This window comes from Penaeus vannamei, chromosome 20, assembly GCF_042767895.1.
Source record: "Penaeus vannamei isolate JL-2024 chromosome 20, ASM4276789v1, whole genome shotgun sequence".
NCBI classification, from domain to species: Eukaryota; Metazoa; Arthropoda; class Malacostraca; order Decapoda; family Penaeidae; genus Penaeus; species Penaeus vannamei.
The window spans coordinates 17713168-17728167 of NC_091568.1; the positions used below are offsets into that span (position 1 = coordinate 17713168).

The window sequence follows — 15000 nt, forward strand, 5'->3', positions numbered from 1 at the left end:
AATTATTAGCCAATGAATATCGATTTGAAAATATAACGCACAGCGGTCGACCACCGCTATTAGAGTTAGAGGCGATCCCGTCCCTCCCTCAGGCCGGAGGCGGGGCTTCTATAGTGGCACGAACCCCCTGCAATCTGATTGGCCACCCCGTGTGCGCCCTTTCAACGAGTGCCGCCTTCGACTGTTCTCCTCTCCTCGTTCCTTCGATGTTGTCTGCGGTCGCCGGGGGGAGGGTCACTCCCGAAGGGTATCTCCGGCTTCTGCTGCGTGTCCGGGCTTCGTGGGCGCCGACTCTTCTGCGTGATGGGGTGCTTCGCTGATCCTGGGCGGTGTGTCCCGCTTCTCCGGGGGCTCTGCTGGTGCTGCCTTCTCGTCGGCGGTCCGGGAGCGGGACCTTCTACGGCGCCTTCTTCACCCTCTTCGAGTTGGGGATCGCCGGCTAGTACGACCGAGGCTGACCACCTTCCCGCTTGGCACGAGGTCCAACGACGAGGCGTCGGGGCAGTTGGGGTGCCTGCCACGGGCCTCGCGGTCCACTTCAGCTTCGGCTGCCGGTCGGCCTCGGTAGGGGAACGTTGGCGGATCTCCGGCAAGAGGAGACGAGGAGGACGTCTGCGAGGGACTCGCGATCGTCGAGCGTCGTGAGCGGGCGGCGTCCGGCAGCTCCCTCGGGTGGCTGGAGGGCGCGACCCCGGGAATGGCGATTCCCGCCTTGGATCGTCGGGACGGATGGCGACTGCTGATGTCAGGGACGGGCGACGTCGCTGGCGGATATCCACCGCCAAAGGCTGGTCTTCCGGACAAATTTGACACCACCTTCAGAGATGGAGCCTTGCTTCATCACCACCACAGCAGTATCCATGAATAAAGTTCACCTTCCTTAAAAGGAATCACTCTCAAAGTGACAACAGACGGGTGGCGTAAGCAGAACCCGTTCCACCTTGAAATAAAAGGTGTAAAAAAGAAAAAAAATCCGGATTTATTATTGTTACTCCCTGTGCCCCCTACCAAAAAATTCTCCGCCCCGCCCCTGCCTCATGCATTTTACCTTGAGTGACGCTTATTTTAGGCATAAATCCCGAAAATGTCGCTATTCCTGCGTTCGGAACTGCTCGTCCAGACCAATTGGACGAGATGTTTTCACCGTTCGGAACCTCTAGTATCTCGTCCCTGACATGTCCATCTCGTCCATCCCGCCCTCCTGCGAAGCTGGGCGAGCAGGGCGAGATGACGTCACAACAGCTTTTGTATGTAAACATTGACAGTTGTAGGTAACCACGAGATATTGGTGGGTAATTTTATGACCCTGTATTGGTGTTATCAAATAATATTTTTTGTGTTTGTCAGTTGCAGGCAAGTTAAGTATGCATCTAAGGAGTAACAAAACCCATGCAGCGTGTAAAATAAAGACCGGTATGATTAAAAAAAAAAATGGTTTACAATCGAGCAGATTGCCTTCTCGGCAGAAAGGGTCTTGGAGGTTCCGAACGCGGCCCACTTGTCCTGCTGGTCCTGTCTGGACGAACGCAGCATATATGAAGGACCAGAATTCCTCAGAAAATCGCCAGAAAGCTCAGTTCCCCAGATTTACCCCCAGATGCACTAAAAAGTCCCAATGTGGGGCCAAAATCCCCAGAAGTGGGTGCGCTGAGATATATATATATATATATATATATATATATATATATATATATATATATATATATATATATATATATGTATATATATACACACACACACACACACACATATATATATATATATATATATATATATATATATATATATATATATATATATATATATATATATATATATATATATGCATATATATATATATATGCATATATATATATGCATATATATATATATGCATATATATATATATATATATATATATATATATATATATTTATATGTATGTATGTAATTACAAACACACACACGCACATATATATGCACAAACGCACGTGTGTGTGTGTGTGTGTTTGTGTGTGCACACGCGCGCAAGTGGTAGACACACACACACACACACACACACACACACACACACACACACACACACACACACACACACACACACACATATATATATATATATATATATATATATATATATATATATATATATATATATAGTTACATGTACTCTACTTTGTAAACATCATGAAAATAAATAAACGTCATACTGAAGCAATTATTATAACTTACTGGCCTCGAAGGTAGAAACACTGACACTTGTTACGTAGCCTCTTAAATCACTAAAAGCCACGACCTGAAAATTAATTTTAATAATTTGATAACGACGCTAAAGATTATATTAATACTACTACTACTAATAATAATCATAATAATGACAACATCAACAATAACAACAGTAATAATGATAATAAAAATAATAATAATAATGACAAGAACAAGAACAATAATAACAATAATAACCACAGCAACTATCATTACAAAAATGACAACAATAATTATCATAACAATAATAATAATACAACCACAACTGTAACATTGACAATATCAATCATAATGAGAATGACAATGATATCAGTAACAAAGATTAACAGCAATAAAAATAATAGCAAAAAAATCAATAAAACAATAATTATAATGACAACAATGAAAGATTAGCGCCAACAGGGCAGCGGTGGCAGAAGCAGCGGAAAGGATCATGGACTCGTTCGGCCCCACAGCGTAGTGCTCAGGGGCTTTGCAGGCAGCCACTCAGGGACCACAAACAACTGCTCCTGGAAGCCTTATCACACTAGCAATTCTCCATCCTCTTCTAATGCCTCCACATGGTTCATTATATTGAAATTATTTAGTTTCCGGTTTGATCTTATGCCGAGTGTGTCTGTATTACTAGACTAATCACATTTCCATAAATCATATACATTAAGGTACTGTAATAATTGGAGGCATGCACGTGGTATCTGAGACCCAGCCTGTGACATTCTAGATCACCATGATGGATGACTTGCTTTCCTATCGCTCTGCGTGTTATTTGAAATGAAGCCTAACACTAGATTCAAGAATTTGGGCTTACCAAATAGTAGAAGACATCATTCTATGAGAGCCTTCTTCTATACCATTTTCTTCGCAAACTGATAATAACGATATTGTAGCTAATCATGGCGGTCGCTGGAACGACATGGTAAAATTCGCAACGTGTCTGAATCATCCGACGAGGTAGGATGAATGTCTTCGTAATCATTCTGTACCTCTTTGATCCAGTTTCACAGGCTCAAAAATATCACAGAATGGACTGTGTATCTTGATTGTTGATAGAATTCAGCCAATAAGACTGAATTAATAGATTATCTAGCTGTCTGATTCGGACATGGAGCTCACGCAGTAGATACGATAAGGCGCAAAACCTCATGCAACTTTCACTTTTCATACAGAGGACAATGCATGTAATGATAAAAAAATATATATATTTTCATGGAATCTGAGAAATACATTTGAAAGTCTCCACAGCGTTGCGGCGCGAAGAGTAGCGTGTATAAACCATCATATTTGTAGAGTCGTCAGGTACTTTTTCATTTCATTTGAAGCTTCTGAAATATTTAGCTCATAGTTAAAAACGCTACTTGTATATTCAGTACGTTAATGGATTTCTATTGACTCTTCTTACTTAAAATTAAGAGAAATAAATCCCTTTTTCAGCTTCGATGCTATTGTTATAATTGTATTTTGATTATATTGTATTTTATATGATTATACACTTGGGTGTAATGGTAAAGAATAAAATCAATAAAATAAAAAGCTAATAGTACACAGCTGTTGACTCCTGGAAATGGGCTGGAGCGAAGCATATGGCGATGGCACACCAAATGCCTGTCGCCTCTGGACACCTTTGAGCCGTCGGAAAGTTCGGCGAAAACACATGTACACTTGCCTCAAACGTATAAGTTTTGTTGGCAGCCAAATTTTCAACTTCAACACATCTGTCATACTGAGGCTGAGCCGAACAAGGTACAACATCCACAGAGATCCAAGTTGAACGTCTGTACTGAAAACTGGTGATCCTCCCCTTTGGCGGGCACGGGTCATTCCACAGCAACCTCACCTCACGGGAAGACAAGGCTACCCCCACCAGGTCCTTCACCCGGGGAGGCCCTGGGGAAGATGTCAACGTTTAGTATGACTGAACGTGGAACGTCAATGAAAGTCAATCTATAAGAGTGCAATCATTTTGAACGGAGATACCACAATATTATAATCATAAAATTACTTGACGAGATTATATACCATAGTCTGCAATCTGCTTCTTAATTTAGCCGTTGGAAAGTCTGAGTAAATATAGAGCAAGAATTACGTTATATGCTACCGATCTTTCTGATACACATATGCATTTTCAGCACTTCATTCATCGCCCACTGACCCACACAAAATAGCTCATCACAGTACAGAACCTCAGTCAGGACATTTCAGTTCCTTCCTCGGCCACCTGTGCAACTGGAGGAGCTGCGGACGTCAGTGACAGGAGCCAATGAATGGTGCAAATCCAAATCTCAAGTGTATCTGCCCTGTACCTTTATCTCTTTTTATCCTATTTATTTGTTCATTTATTTATCCATCTGTCGGGATAAATAAATGGGCTAATTATTAATGCCCGAAGTGCTATCTTAACCAAACGACACTTCAGATAACTTACTGTCCGGGGAAGTCGTGAATGAACTTGTCAATTCTAGGCCTGCACCAACATCATTCTTGACAGCAAAAGTGGCATTGTAGGTCTCCCCCTTTAGCAAGTCATTATTGAAGGAAAAGCTGACGTAATTAGTGGATAAGCTTTGGCTGTATTCCGACTTATAGAGCTTGTTCTCGCATTTCAGGAAAGTCTCGACGATTAATTCGGCGCGTGCGTTGGGTCCGTTGTACTGTTCGCAGTTGCCACTGAGGGAACAGCTGAAAAACCTGCGATATGGATCGTATCGGCATTCACTTCGAAGTTCAGGGGCTGCGGAGACGAAAGGAAAGTCGGGACTGAATGGGGCGGAGGAGTAAAGTAATAACTGAAAGCAATAAGAGCAATCGTATCACCTATCCCTATGATAAGCTTATCACAGGTGCGAGAGCACAACTCACACACACGCGCGCACACACACATACACAAACTCACGTGTACACACACACACACACACACACACACACACACACACACACACACACACACACACACACACACACACACACACACACACACACACACACACTCACACTCAGACACACAAACACACATACGCATATGTGTGTATTATCAGCATTAATATCATTATTACTATTGTTATTGTCATCGTCATCGCCATCGTCATCACCATAATCATTATTATCTTTTATTATAATTATTATGTCATCATAATCATTATTATTTTTATATTTTTGTTATCACTATTTCCATCATCATAATCATCATTATACTCATTATAATTATCAGTATCAGTATCTACATCATCATTATCACTCTTCTACTCCGTGGCGTTGCTTCCAAACTGCACCCAGCTGCGTCTAATCCCCAAAGCCTTGCATCGTAATGGCATCAACACACCATGAAAAGAAAGTGGACAGCAAACTCTGAGTAACAGCATGCTCATTAACTTGAAAATTTAGCTGCTGGCTTGAAAGCTTCACACTCTTGGGATATTCTTTTCAAGAAGACAAATGCAGCAGCTCTACACTGCTGTCCTAATTCAACGGTTGGAATGTCTACGCCTTTGTCTTTGCCATTTCCATTCATCTCTGCGAAGCATCTTATTTTTCAGCCAGTGGAATATTGCGTATAATAGTACACGCTGTGTATTATCTAGACTCTAGAGTACGGTTCAGTCTGCGTATAATAGGATAAAAAGTGAATATTTACTGTGAACAAACTTATTCAAGTTGATAATCATTGAGATAATTGTGCAACAAAAGTCCTGTTTAATACCAATTTTTTTCCTCATTCAAATTACAATGTTAAATTCTATCTTCTAAATTGTTCATGCTTAATAACCTTGCATATATTTTTTAGCGTCGACTGATGATGAAAGTTCACAATATGTGTTTTCATGAAAGTTGCATGTTTTCTCTTCTGGTTTCCATGCCAGTTATGAAAGGAATTTCTCTTTATGCATTTTTTCTTTGTATTTGCTGTGTACGAAGAAAGCGTTAAAAATAAGTTATATAGAATTGCTGTCTCACACACATACACACCGTGAAGAACTGAGCAATGCTCCTTTTTAATGCTGCTTATCCTGTAGGTGGGTTTGCATCCCCTCTGCTCTCTCCACAGGAGTTTTTTGACCTACCCACGTGTTTGCCGTGCGTAGCAACCCTGTGCGCTAAGGAGACAGGAGTCCTATTCCAGCATGACAGGCGGCCTCATCTCGACCCGATCAGGTCAATCGGCTGATCTCCCTAGAGAGGCTAGGGCCAAGCAGTCAATGTGTCTGGCTTCACACAGGTCCCATGAATGATGCCCTAAATATCTTGTGGTTGCGTATACCCTCTCGTCACCCCTGTAGCTGCTAGAGAATTTACTCTACCATACCGCTTCCCTTTGTCGGACTCCATGGTGAGTGGGGTGCGAAAGGCTGAAGGAATTGCTAAACCATATGACGAGCAAAACCCCTCGGACTGACCATAAACCAATGACCAACACTGCAAGGAAAAGGCTATAGCAGTCACCCTGAATATTTACAAGGCCTCTGGTGAAAAAAAAAAGGCACAGGCCTGCTGCTAAAATGGATAAGAAAAACCATCCAAAACAAAGTCTGTCTATGAAGTAGTCCAACTGGACGCGAGGGCTGGCCTACCCAGGGGCCGGATTCACTAAAATACGACTGCAATGCATTTACCAGCGGTCATTTACCGCTGCGTTTACCAGTGATGGCAGCGCGGGATTCACGAAGAAATGGTAACCCGCATCGACTGAGTTACAATCGTAAATTGTTTCATTCTAATGGTAACCACCAAAGGACTCTAGGAAAGCAATGCCACCAATATGCAAGTGCCATACACAATCCTTTGCGTTCCTTCGCCCAATCACGTAGCGTGTAAATAGAATTAGACCCTGCGAAATTTTTAAAATCATAGTCACAGCTAAAACTGCATTTTAATATATATTGAAAAAAAAAAATTATTCAATCTCATCCATCACGTGGGATGTTCATAGACTTCTCTGGCTATATATCATATAAATAGGAACCAATACAAACACTGTTATATTAATATATCGTTCTTTACCGGAAACCAGAGACAGTCCAAACAGTTTTTATCTTTTATTTATTTCATCATTGTTGAGCATAGAACCGGGCCAAACATTATCCATCGCCATCTATCGTCAAATAAAGGAAATATTTCAAGCTCATTCTTGCCCATGTGATTTGGAGGTTGTTGTCCTTTGCCTAAATGCCGACAGACACAGTTGCTAGACTTCTTTAGCATTGGCATAGTCAGTTTACTTATTGGCAAGGAAGGTTTTCCATAGAATTTACTCTGATTATATCAAAGAAGAAGAATCCTTTAAGAGTTCACATATCTATCCATTCCATGCACTCGACAGTCTGTGTCTACCTATGAATTGACGAGAATTTGTGTGGGTTTTATTCTTGCTAGTTTCATGAGAAATTTGCATTTTTTCCATAATGTGATATTTGCTTGCCATCATACTAACTGGATCAGGTATAAAAACAAACCAAAATCTTCACTTAAATATTGATTTCTGGTTGAGATGACACGGGATGACATCGTCTTCCCAGAAGTTGCCAGTGCTCCGACCACTGGTAAAATTTACCATGGTAACTCTTATGGCAAGTTGTTAGTGAATACCACCGCTGTCTGTTTACCATGGCAATTATAGTTACCAGTGATTTTACCATCCTAAGTCCGTTAGTGAATCCGGCCCCTGGCCCGCAGCTCAAATAGAGAGAACTCTGACCTCTCCTTAAACGTCCTCTCAAAGTCAGATGGAGGCACAAGTTGAACTAGCTGAATAAGCTGCTCCCACAACTAAATGCCCCAACCCTAGCCAGTGTTTCTGGCCAATGATTCCTGAAGAAAGAACCAAGATGGAGTTACTTAGCTTCTCACTCTTCTATGATTGTGCCACACCCTCTAGTGCTGGTGATCATGTCACATCCTGAGTTGGTGTAGATTTCTCAGATGTGCAAAAGGAAGGCCCAACCAGGCAAATCCTCGTCACCCTCAAGGAGTCCCAATCACCAACCTTGATCTGTGATACAAAGGCTTCTACAAACTAAGACCCTATGTGCCAGAGCCACTGAGGTGTTTCACATGCGAAAAGTATGGGCACCACCAGACCAATTGTAAGGCCAAGGCCAAATGTGGTGTGTGTAGCAAAGCACACAACACCGAAGTGTGTCTCAAGGCGCACAAAGAAGGTCAGAGGGATACAGTATCTGAATAACCCAACTGTACAAGTTGGCTCTGTCAGGAAACTGACGACAGGAAACATGAAACAGCTAAAAAGTGTGCTGACTTTGTCCTTGCTCCCCCTGGTACCTTTGTCTGAGGACAGAACAAAGGGGAAGGGACTCCCCGACCTCCTAAGAGGGAGACACCTCCCCAGCCCATTATGGATACTCCCAATTCAAAGGTTTCCTACCCATGAAAGGGATAGCATAAAGAACCACAGGAAATGAGGTTCAAAGAACACCAGAAAGGAATAGCAGATGACAACCTTCTCTTTGATGAGAAGGACTCTCCTGTTGAGTGCTGTAGTCACTGCAGTAGCAACAGCCTTGGGGAGGACTAGCAAGGAGGCGTAGAATGCAGTCCAGGTCACCATGGTGGCAATGGCCAATACTGTTGCGGCCCTAAAGGAGGGGAAGTAGAAAGCCGCACAGGCCCTGCCAAACAAGACTGTAACCTAAACTATTTGGCCAAAGTCCTCACTGACTCGAACCTGCCAAAATGGTATATCTAACACAGGTTCTACATCTCCCAGTAGATCCTCACCTAGTTTCCCAAACCAGACTGTAACTGTACAGCAGATGCCATCACTACAGTATACATTAGCCCTAACCTGCCAAAATGGTAGATCTAACACGGCTCTCTATCTCCCAGTAAACCTTCAACTAGACTGCCACATCACTTTACATTCCTCAATGAATGAGGATCCATATATCAGAAGCCTCCAGAACTATGGCAGCTATGACTGGAGACGAATATACCACAGATGAAATTGATGCAAGTTACTCAGAGGAACGTACTACTGTGGAACATATGAAGCTATAACAGAAAAAGCTCCTTTCTCTATTCAATAGTGCAAGCAAAGCACATAAAATCGCCATGCTCCAGGAGACATGAACATTGGGCACTTTTTACTATCAGGCTATCATGTCTTAACCTCGCCAAGCCTGGATAGCACTAGAGACTTGATGATACTGGTCAAAGCAACAACTCCATGCTCCTTAAAACCCGATCCACCGTACTGTGGAGATGGCGTGGAATCTCTTCTTGTTGAGATCTTTGAGATTCACCTGCCTGGGGGCCCCCAAACTGTACAATGTATATAGATCACTGTGTGACAGCTTAGATCTAAACCAGGTCTGCGCTACTGCAACACAAGGCCGAGCGATCATAGGAGGAAACCACATGCACATCTACCTATGCTGGATCCCCGCAGGAGGCCAAATGTGGCAGGCATTCACACAGCTGATGTACTTGACACATCACCTAAGATCGCTCTTCTCAACAACCAAGAACACCCCATAGTTTAGCCTCCTAAGGAAAGCTGTTGGGGATGCCTAGGAAAATGACAACAGAGTAAGGCAGTAAAAATGGCTGGAATGGTACGAGTCCTTTGGCCACCAGACCACCCTCTCACAGTTATGGAAACGGGTCAGGCGAGCTACCAGCTAGGCAGACTTGCTTTTACCAGAACCAAGAACCAGATCTGGATTAGCACTGGACTCTGATGGGATTTCCTGCCCCATGCAGCTCATCAACCAGTCCTGGCAAACTGCCATGCTACTCCGGATCTGGAAAAAAGCTCTAATAGTTAACATCCCAAATCCAAAGGAACTAGGCAGGTATTTTCCCATTTCTCTCCTCAGCTGTATGGGTAAAACGGCCAAGATGGTACTAAATCTGCTATGGTGGAAAATGGGATCCTCTCATGAACACCTGCATGGGTTCACCTGGGGAATGAGCACAGCACACAGCATCGCCACGCTCCTAAGTAGAATATGCCCTACTCCCTTTGTGATTGTATTTTTGAACCTTGAGAAGGCTTTTGAACTTTTGTCATTCAGGAGACCCTAATCCATATGGGAATTAGAGGTAGACTTTTGGCCTAGATGGCTGATTTTCAACACCAGAACAGCAAAAGTTAGCTCAGCACATACCACTAAAAAATGAGCACTACAGGGTGGGGTCCACAGTCCTGCCCTGATGTCCATTATCCTCAACATACACCTGCCTGAGGGATGTAAGATTATCTCTTATGTAGCCCATCTTGCAATTATCTGCTCTGGCAAGCATTGCCTCAGTAGAGCCCAACATTGTCCGGACATCATGTCCGAAGAGTGTTGCAGGATGAGTCAAGTTTTCATCAGCAAAATCAAAAGCAATGGCTCTTAAAACCAGTGTAAAAAAATATAATAATAATTGTCCATTGCATGGATCTGGAATGGGTTAAGGACTATCAATACCTAAGCCAAACACTCAAAAAGGAGATCCAATACCTGCTTGACCGAACCAAATCATGACTGCCATGAAAGTAATGCCTGGGAGACAAATAGGAGCAGAGCACAGAGTACTATGGGCATTCTATGTACACATTTTCTTCATGAAAGCTAAGCTACCATCCCTGGACACCTAGATCGATCGAACTGTAGCGCAGTCTCTTTCTAAGGTCACCCTGGAATGCACATGCATAAGAAAAAAAATATTCTGATGCCAAAAGCAAGACTACCAACTGTATGCAGACAAATCCTGGCTCACACACTCAGCCAGAGTATAGATACACTTTCAGCTCAAACAACAACTGCTTGCCAGGGGAATGGACTCTCTTAACCCTTGACTATAGAGAACCCCCATCATGGGCAAACACCTTAATGAAGTTTTTAGTCATGAGCTTCTGTATGCCTAACCTAAAGGGATAAGTACAAAACATCATTTCACATATAACTCCTCCGGGTAGTAGAACCTACTTCATGGACGTGTCCATAGACCCCATAAACTACACTGCAGGCGCAGGCTTCGTCACAACAGCCACCAATCACTGACAACGCCTCCTTGCTCCCAGCAGAAACATTTGCGGTCATGGGAGCCCTAGCCCACGCTTTCTTAAGGGAAGGACACATGATCATACATATAGACTCTAGATTAACCGCTGCCTGTATATAGCACAGTATGCCAATATCTATAACCTGACCGTTGTCCTCACCATAGCACAGAGGATCCTTGATCAGGGTAGAATAATAATCATAAACTGGGTCTTAAGCCATCCAAGGAAATGAGCTTGCTGACAGACTAACCAAAATGGGCAGGGGCATGGCCCTAACTCCCGTGATCGTCAACCCAAGCCAAAGAATATTGAGCCACAGGTCCAACGCTGCGGCGTTTGCCATTCTCCGGCAGACACAGAGAAATTACCACAAACTCGCCCTCAGCCAGATAATACTTCTTCCAAAACTAAATAGAGGTGCCGGTCATCCTACACAGATTTGCTTGGCAAATTATTGATGCCATTGACGTGGTCGATAGGGAATGTAAGCACTGCGGTGACCCAAACGCCACCCTGTTCCATTATTTGCAGAATTGTGAGCACACAATTTCTCAAACAGAGACCCCCACAACAGCCGCTGGGTTATGAAAAAGATACCACATGCTTTCGATGTGGAAACTGGAGCGCTTGCTGGCAATCCAGCCTCCATGCTAAGCATACAGTTCATGCAAAACACGTCAACTAAAAATAGCTGACACAGGCTAAGCTAGACTGACAACTAAAAACTGACCTGAACACCATTCTAGTATTCCATTGCTACAGTGACTCCATCCGGGAAAAGGACAGGTAAATTCGAGGTGTGGTATCTACAAAAGATATCTTTGAAATATGTTATTATTTGGCTAGTATTAAGGATTTAATCCCTGTTAAAGAGCAGACACGTTGTGATTTTCTTAGCATAAAAAAAATTCCTGTGATATTTGTTTGTATAGTCTAGACTGGATGATTTTAGATCAATATTTCTGAATAAGACTAAGAGGAAATATCTATTCCGTTGAAAATATTTCAAACTATTTGTATTCGCTGCCCCTCCCCCTTCTCCTTGGCTAGAAATCTAGAAAATGAGTTAGTCATTATCATCAATTGACCATATGTACAGTACTATGCTAATAGGTGCTAATGTAAATATCAACAATATTAGCAGTAAGAATAATAATAGTAAAAATTCCGATAATGTATATATGTCAGTAGTTTGCGAACATAAAATTCAGCAGACTACAACTCAAAAGGAAATACTACACTGCTATCAAAGTTTACCTGTTGGCAGTGTGGTTTCGAAAGAACAAGCTGCAGGACCTACACCACCGTCATTCTTCGCTATAACACAGACCTCGTAGGTAGCATGGTTCTCTAGGTCCCTGAGATAGATCTCGGTAGCCGTATGGTGTTCATGAGATGCAGCTTGGCGGACACGGCCCTTGCAGGCTTCATACTTGAGAAGCTGAAATGTAACGGTTCATCACTAAGAGCAGAGGAAAAAAGGAACAGAATCTACCCTCACCGTTCCTTAAACCGGTTGTCACTCCATATGATACTTACAAGCCTCCTGAGGATGCAAAGAAATGTAGAAAACATACCTTGTAGCTCACATCGTAAATGTCAACACGACTCGACTGTCGGGGAAGATCCAACTTGACTTTTATTACTTGGATGGCTGTCACCTCCAGCTTCAGGATAGGCGCTAGTGGGGCTGAAAGTGGTTATTTATTGTATTCATTTTCCGGCCTTTTATGGATCAAAAACATCATTTCCTCGTTATAGTTTCATATATATTTATATATTCATATATATATATATATATATATATGTATGTATATATATTTATTTATTTATTTATTTATATATATATTTATATATTATATATATATATTGTATGCATATATATATATATATATTTAGTAAAAATACACACATTAAGGCATGTTTCACCATGACAAGTGTCTTAAAATCGATCAATAAAATGGAATTAGCAGTGTGAAATATACAATTGTTGATCAAAACAAAATAAACAAATAAATGACTATGTATATTTATGAACATCTGGACAGTATGATTCCCACTGCGAAGCACAAAAAGGTTGTTGTCATCGCATCACAGTCTAGCTCATTGCTTTTGCTTTTTCGTCCACAGGCAGTTATTTAAATGCTTCTGGGTCGCAAACAGTGTCTAAAGGGATGGTTCACAATTTTCAACATTTTCACACGCGTACAAATTGTATGCTGGGAGGGGGAGGGGGAGCGGTTCTGGGGTCGATTGTTTTTACTTCTACTGGGAAAATAAACTGGTATATATATATATATATATATATATATATATATATATATATATATATATATATATATATATATATATATATATATAATGTATATATATATATTTTTTTTTTATTCGCCATTTTGGGATGCTTTATACAAGGATGGCAAGAATAAAGTAACGTGGACATTTACATTTTCTTGTACACTTTTTAAGTGGGGAGGTATTCTAAAAGTGCATGTTTTATACACGTGAAACTGTGAACCACCCATAAGCTATACTTTTGTTAAAGATTTTTATAGATAATTTTTTATACGCAGTTGTTGGAGCTTCATTTGATGATAATTTGTTTTGTTTACATTTACCTATATTTTTGGCTCAGCGTAAAGAGTTCTAAAATGCTAAAATGAAGTGGAATACCAATGGTATGTTTAACAATTCATGTTTCACACAATTCTTGGTTATCAGGTCTCCCATATGCCCTATGATTTATCCTTTGATCATCCAATATAACTAACCCTACATCCTACAAGATTAATGCGTTTATATTCATTCTGATTTTTTTTTTCTTTTAAGTTGTATGTTCAGCAGCCGCAATAAATTCAAATATAAGAGAGGTCCAACACTCACGGCTCATTAGGGTCCTGAAAGACCATCGCTCCAAAAACTTTGGTTCTCTCGCGATGCCACTGTAGAGTCCGATCGTGAGCTCGTATTCAGTGTCTGGATCCAAACCATCGACAGTGAAGGAAGTCGCGTTCGTTTCTCTTCGTATTTGGGTTCCTCCTGACTTCTTACTGAACTCGAGAACATACGTCACTTCGCAGCGAGGATGAACGTGGACGTGCAGTGACTTCTCGGGGGGAAGAGCAAAGAAAACGGAGAGCGATCAGTACTGAAGTAAATATGCGCTTGTGGATGGGATTTGGGAAGCAAAGAGAACGCAGAGCGGTTAGTAACTGACATCGTTACGTCCTTGTGGATGGGAGATAATAGCAAAGCAAATGGAGAGTGGTCAGTAACTGAAGTAGGTATGTGCTTGTGGATGGGAGATGGGAAGCAAAGAAAGTGGACATGCGAGTCATTGAAGTAATTGCAAACATGTGACAGTATACGTTGCAAAGGTAAGACTTTGTACATTATTGTTGATGTATTCTTACTCTAAGAGGTAATACACTACTGTATGCTATTAGTTACACCAAAATTAATGCTTAGCCATTCTTAAATAACCATATATAAAATATCCCAGTTCAGTGATTCTTACCCAACTTAGGGAGGCAGAGGAATTGGTAACCTTCGTTGTCTCAACCTCTGCGATGCTGGGATCTTAAAGACAAATTGTAGTAGTAAGATATAATAAGCAGCAACATGAATTATATTAAATAAATCAACTTGGGTATATAATACTTTGTGGATAGGTTAGGAGGCTACTGCAAATTCTAAAAGTGAGATGAATTTTTCACATATATACCTAAGCAATTTGTGATGAAGTCGGCACCCTG

At 41.6% G+C, this 15000-nt stretch overlaps 1 protein-coding gene across 1 annotated transcript in view; it reads right to left on the minus strand.

Moving 5' to 3' along the window:
* Positions 1 to 15000, minus strand: part of LOC113816763 (receptor-type tyrosine-protein phosphatase F) — a gene marked incomplete at its 3' end in the record, with an annotated part of 44180 nt that overhangs the window by 11730 nt on the left and 17450 nt on the right. The window contains 8 exon segments of the mRNA XM_070135140.1: positions 2212 to 2275; positions 3908 to 4128; positions 4667 to 4972; positions 12503 to 12686; positions 12823 to 12935; positions 14129 to 14351; positions 14763 to 14824; positions 14970 to 15000. The exon segment at positions 14970 to 15000 is cut by the window's right edge and continues 107 nt beyond it. Coding sequence (XP_069991241.1) covers positions 2212 to 2275; positions 3908 to 4128; positions 4667 to 4972; positions 12503 to 12686; positions 12823 to 12935; positions 14129 to 14351; positions 14763 to 14824; positions 14970 to 15000 — 1204 coding nt within the window.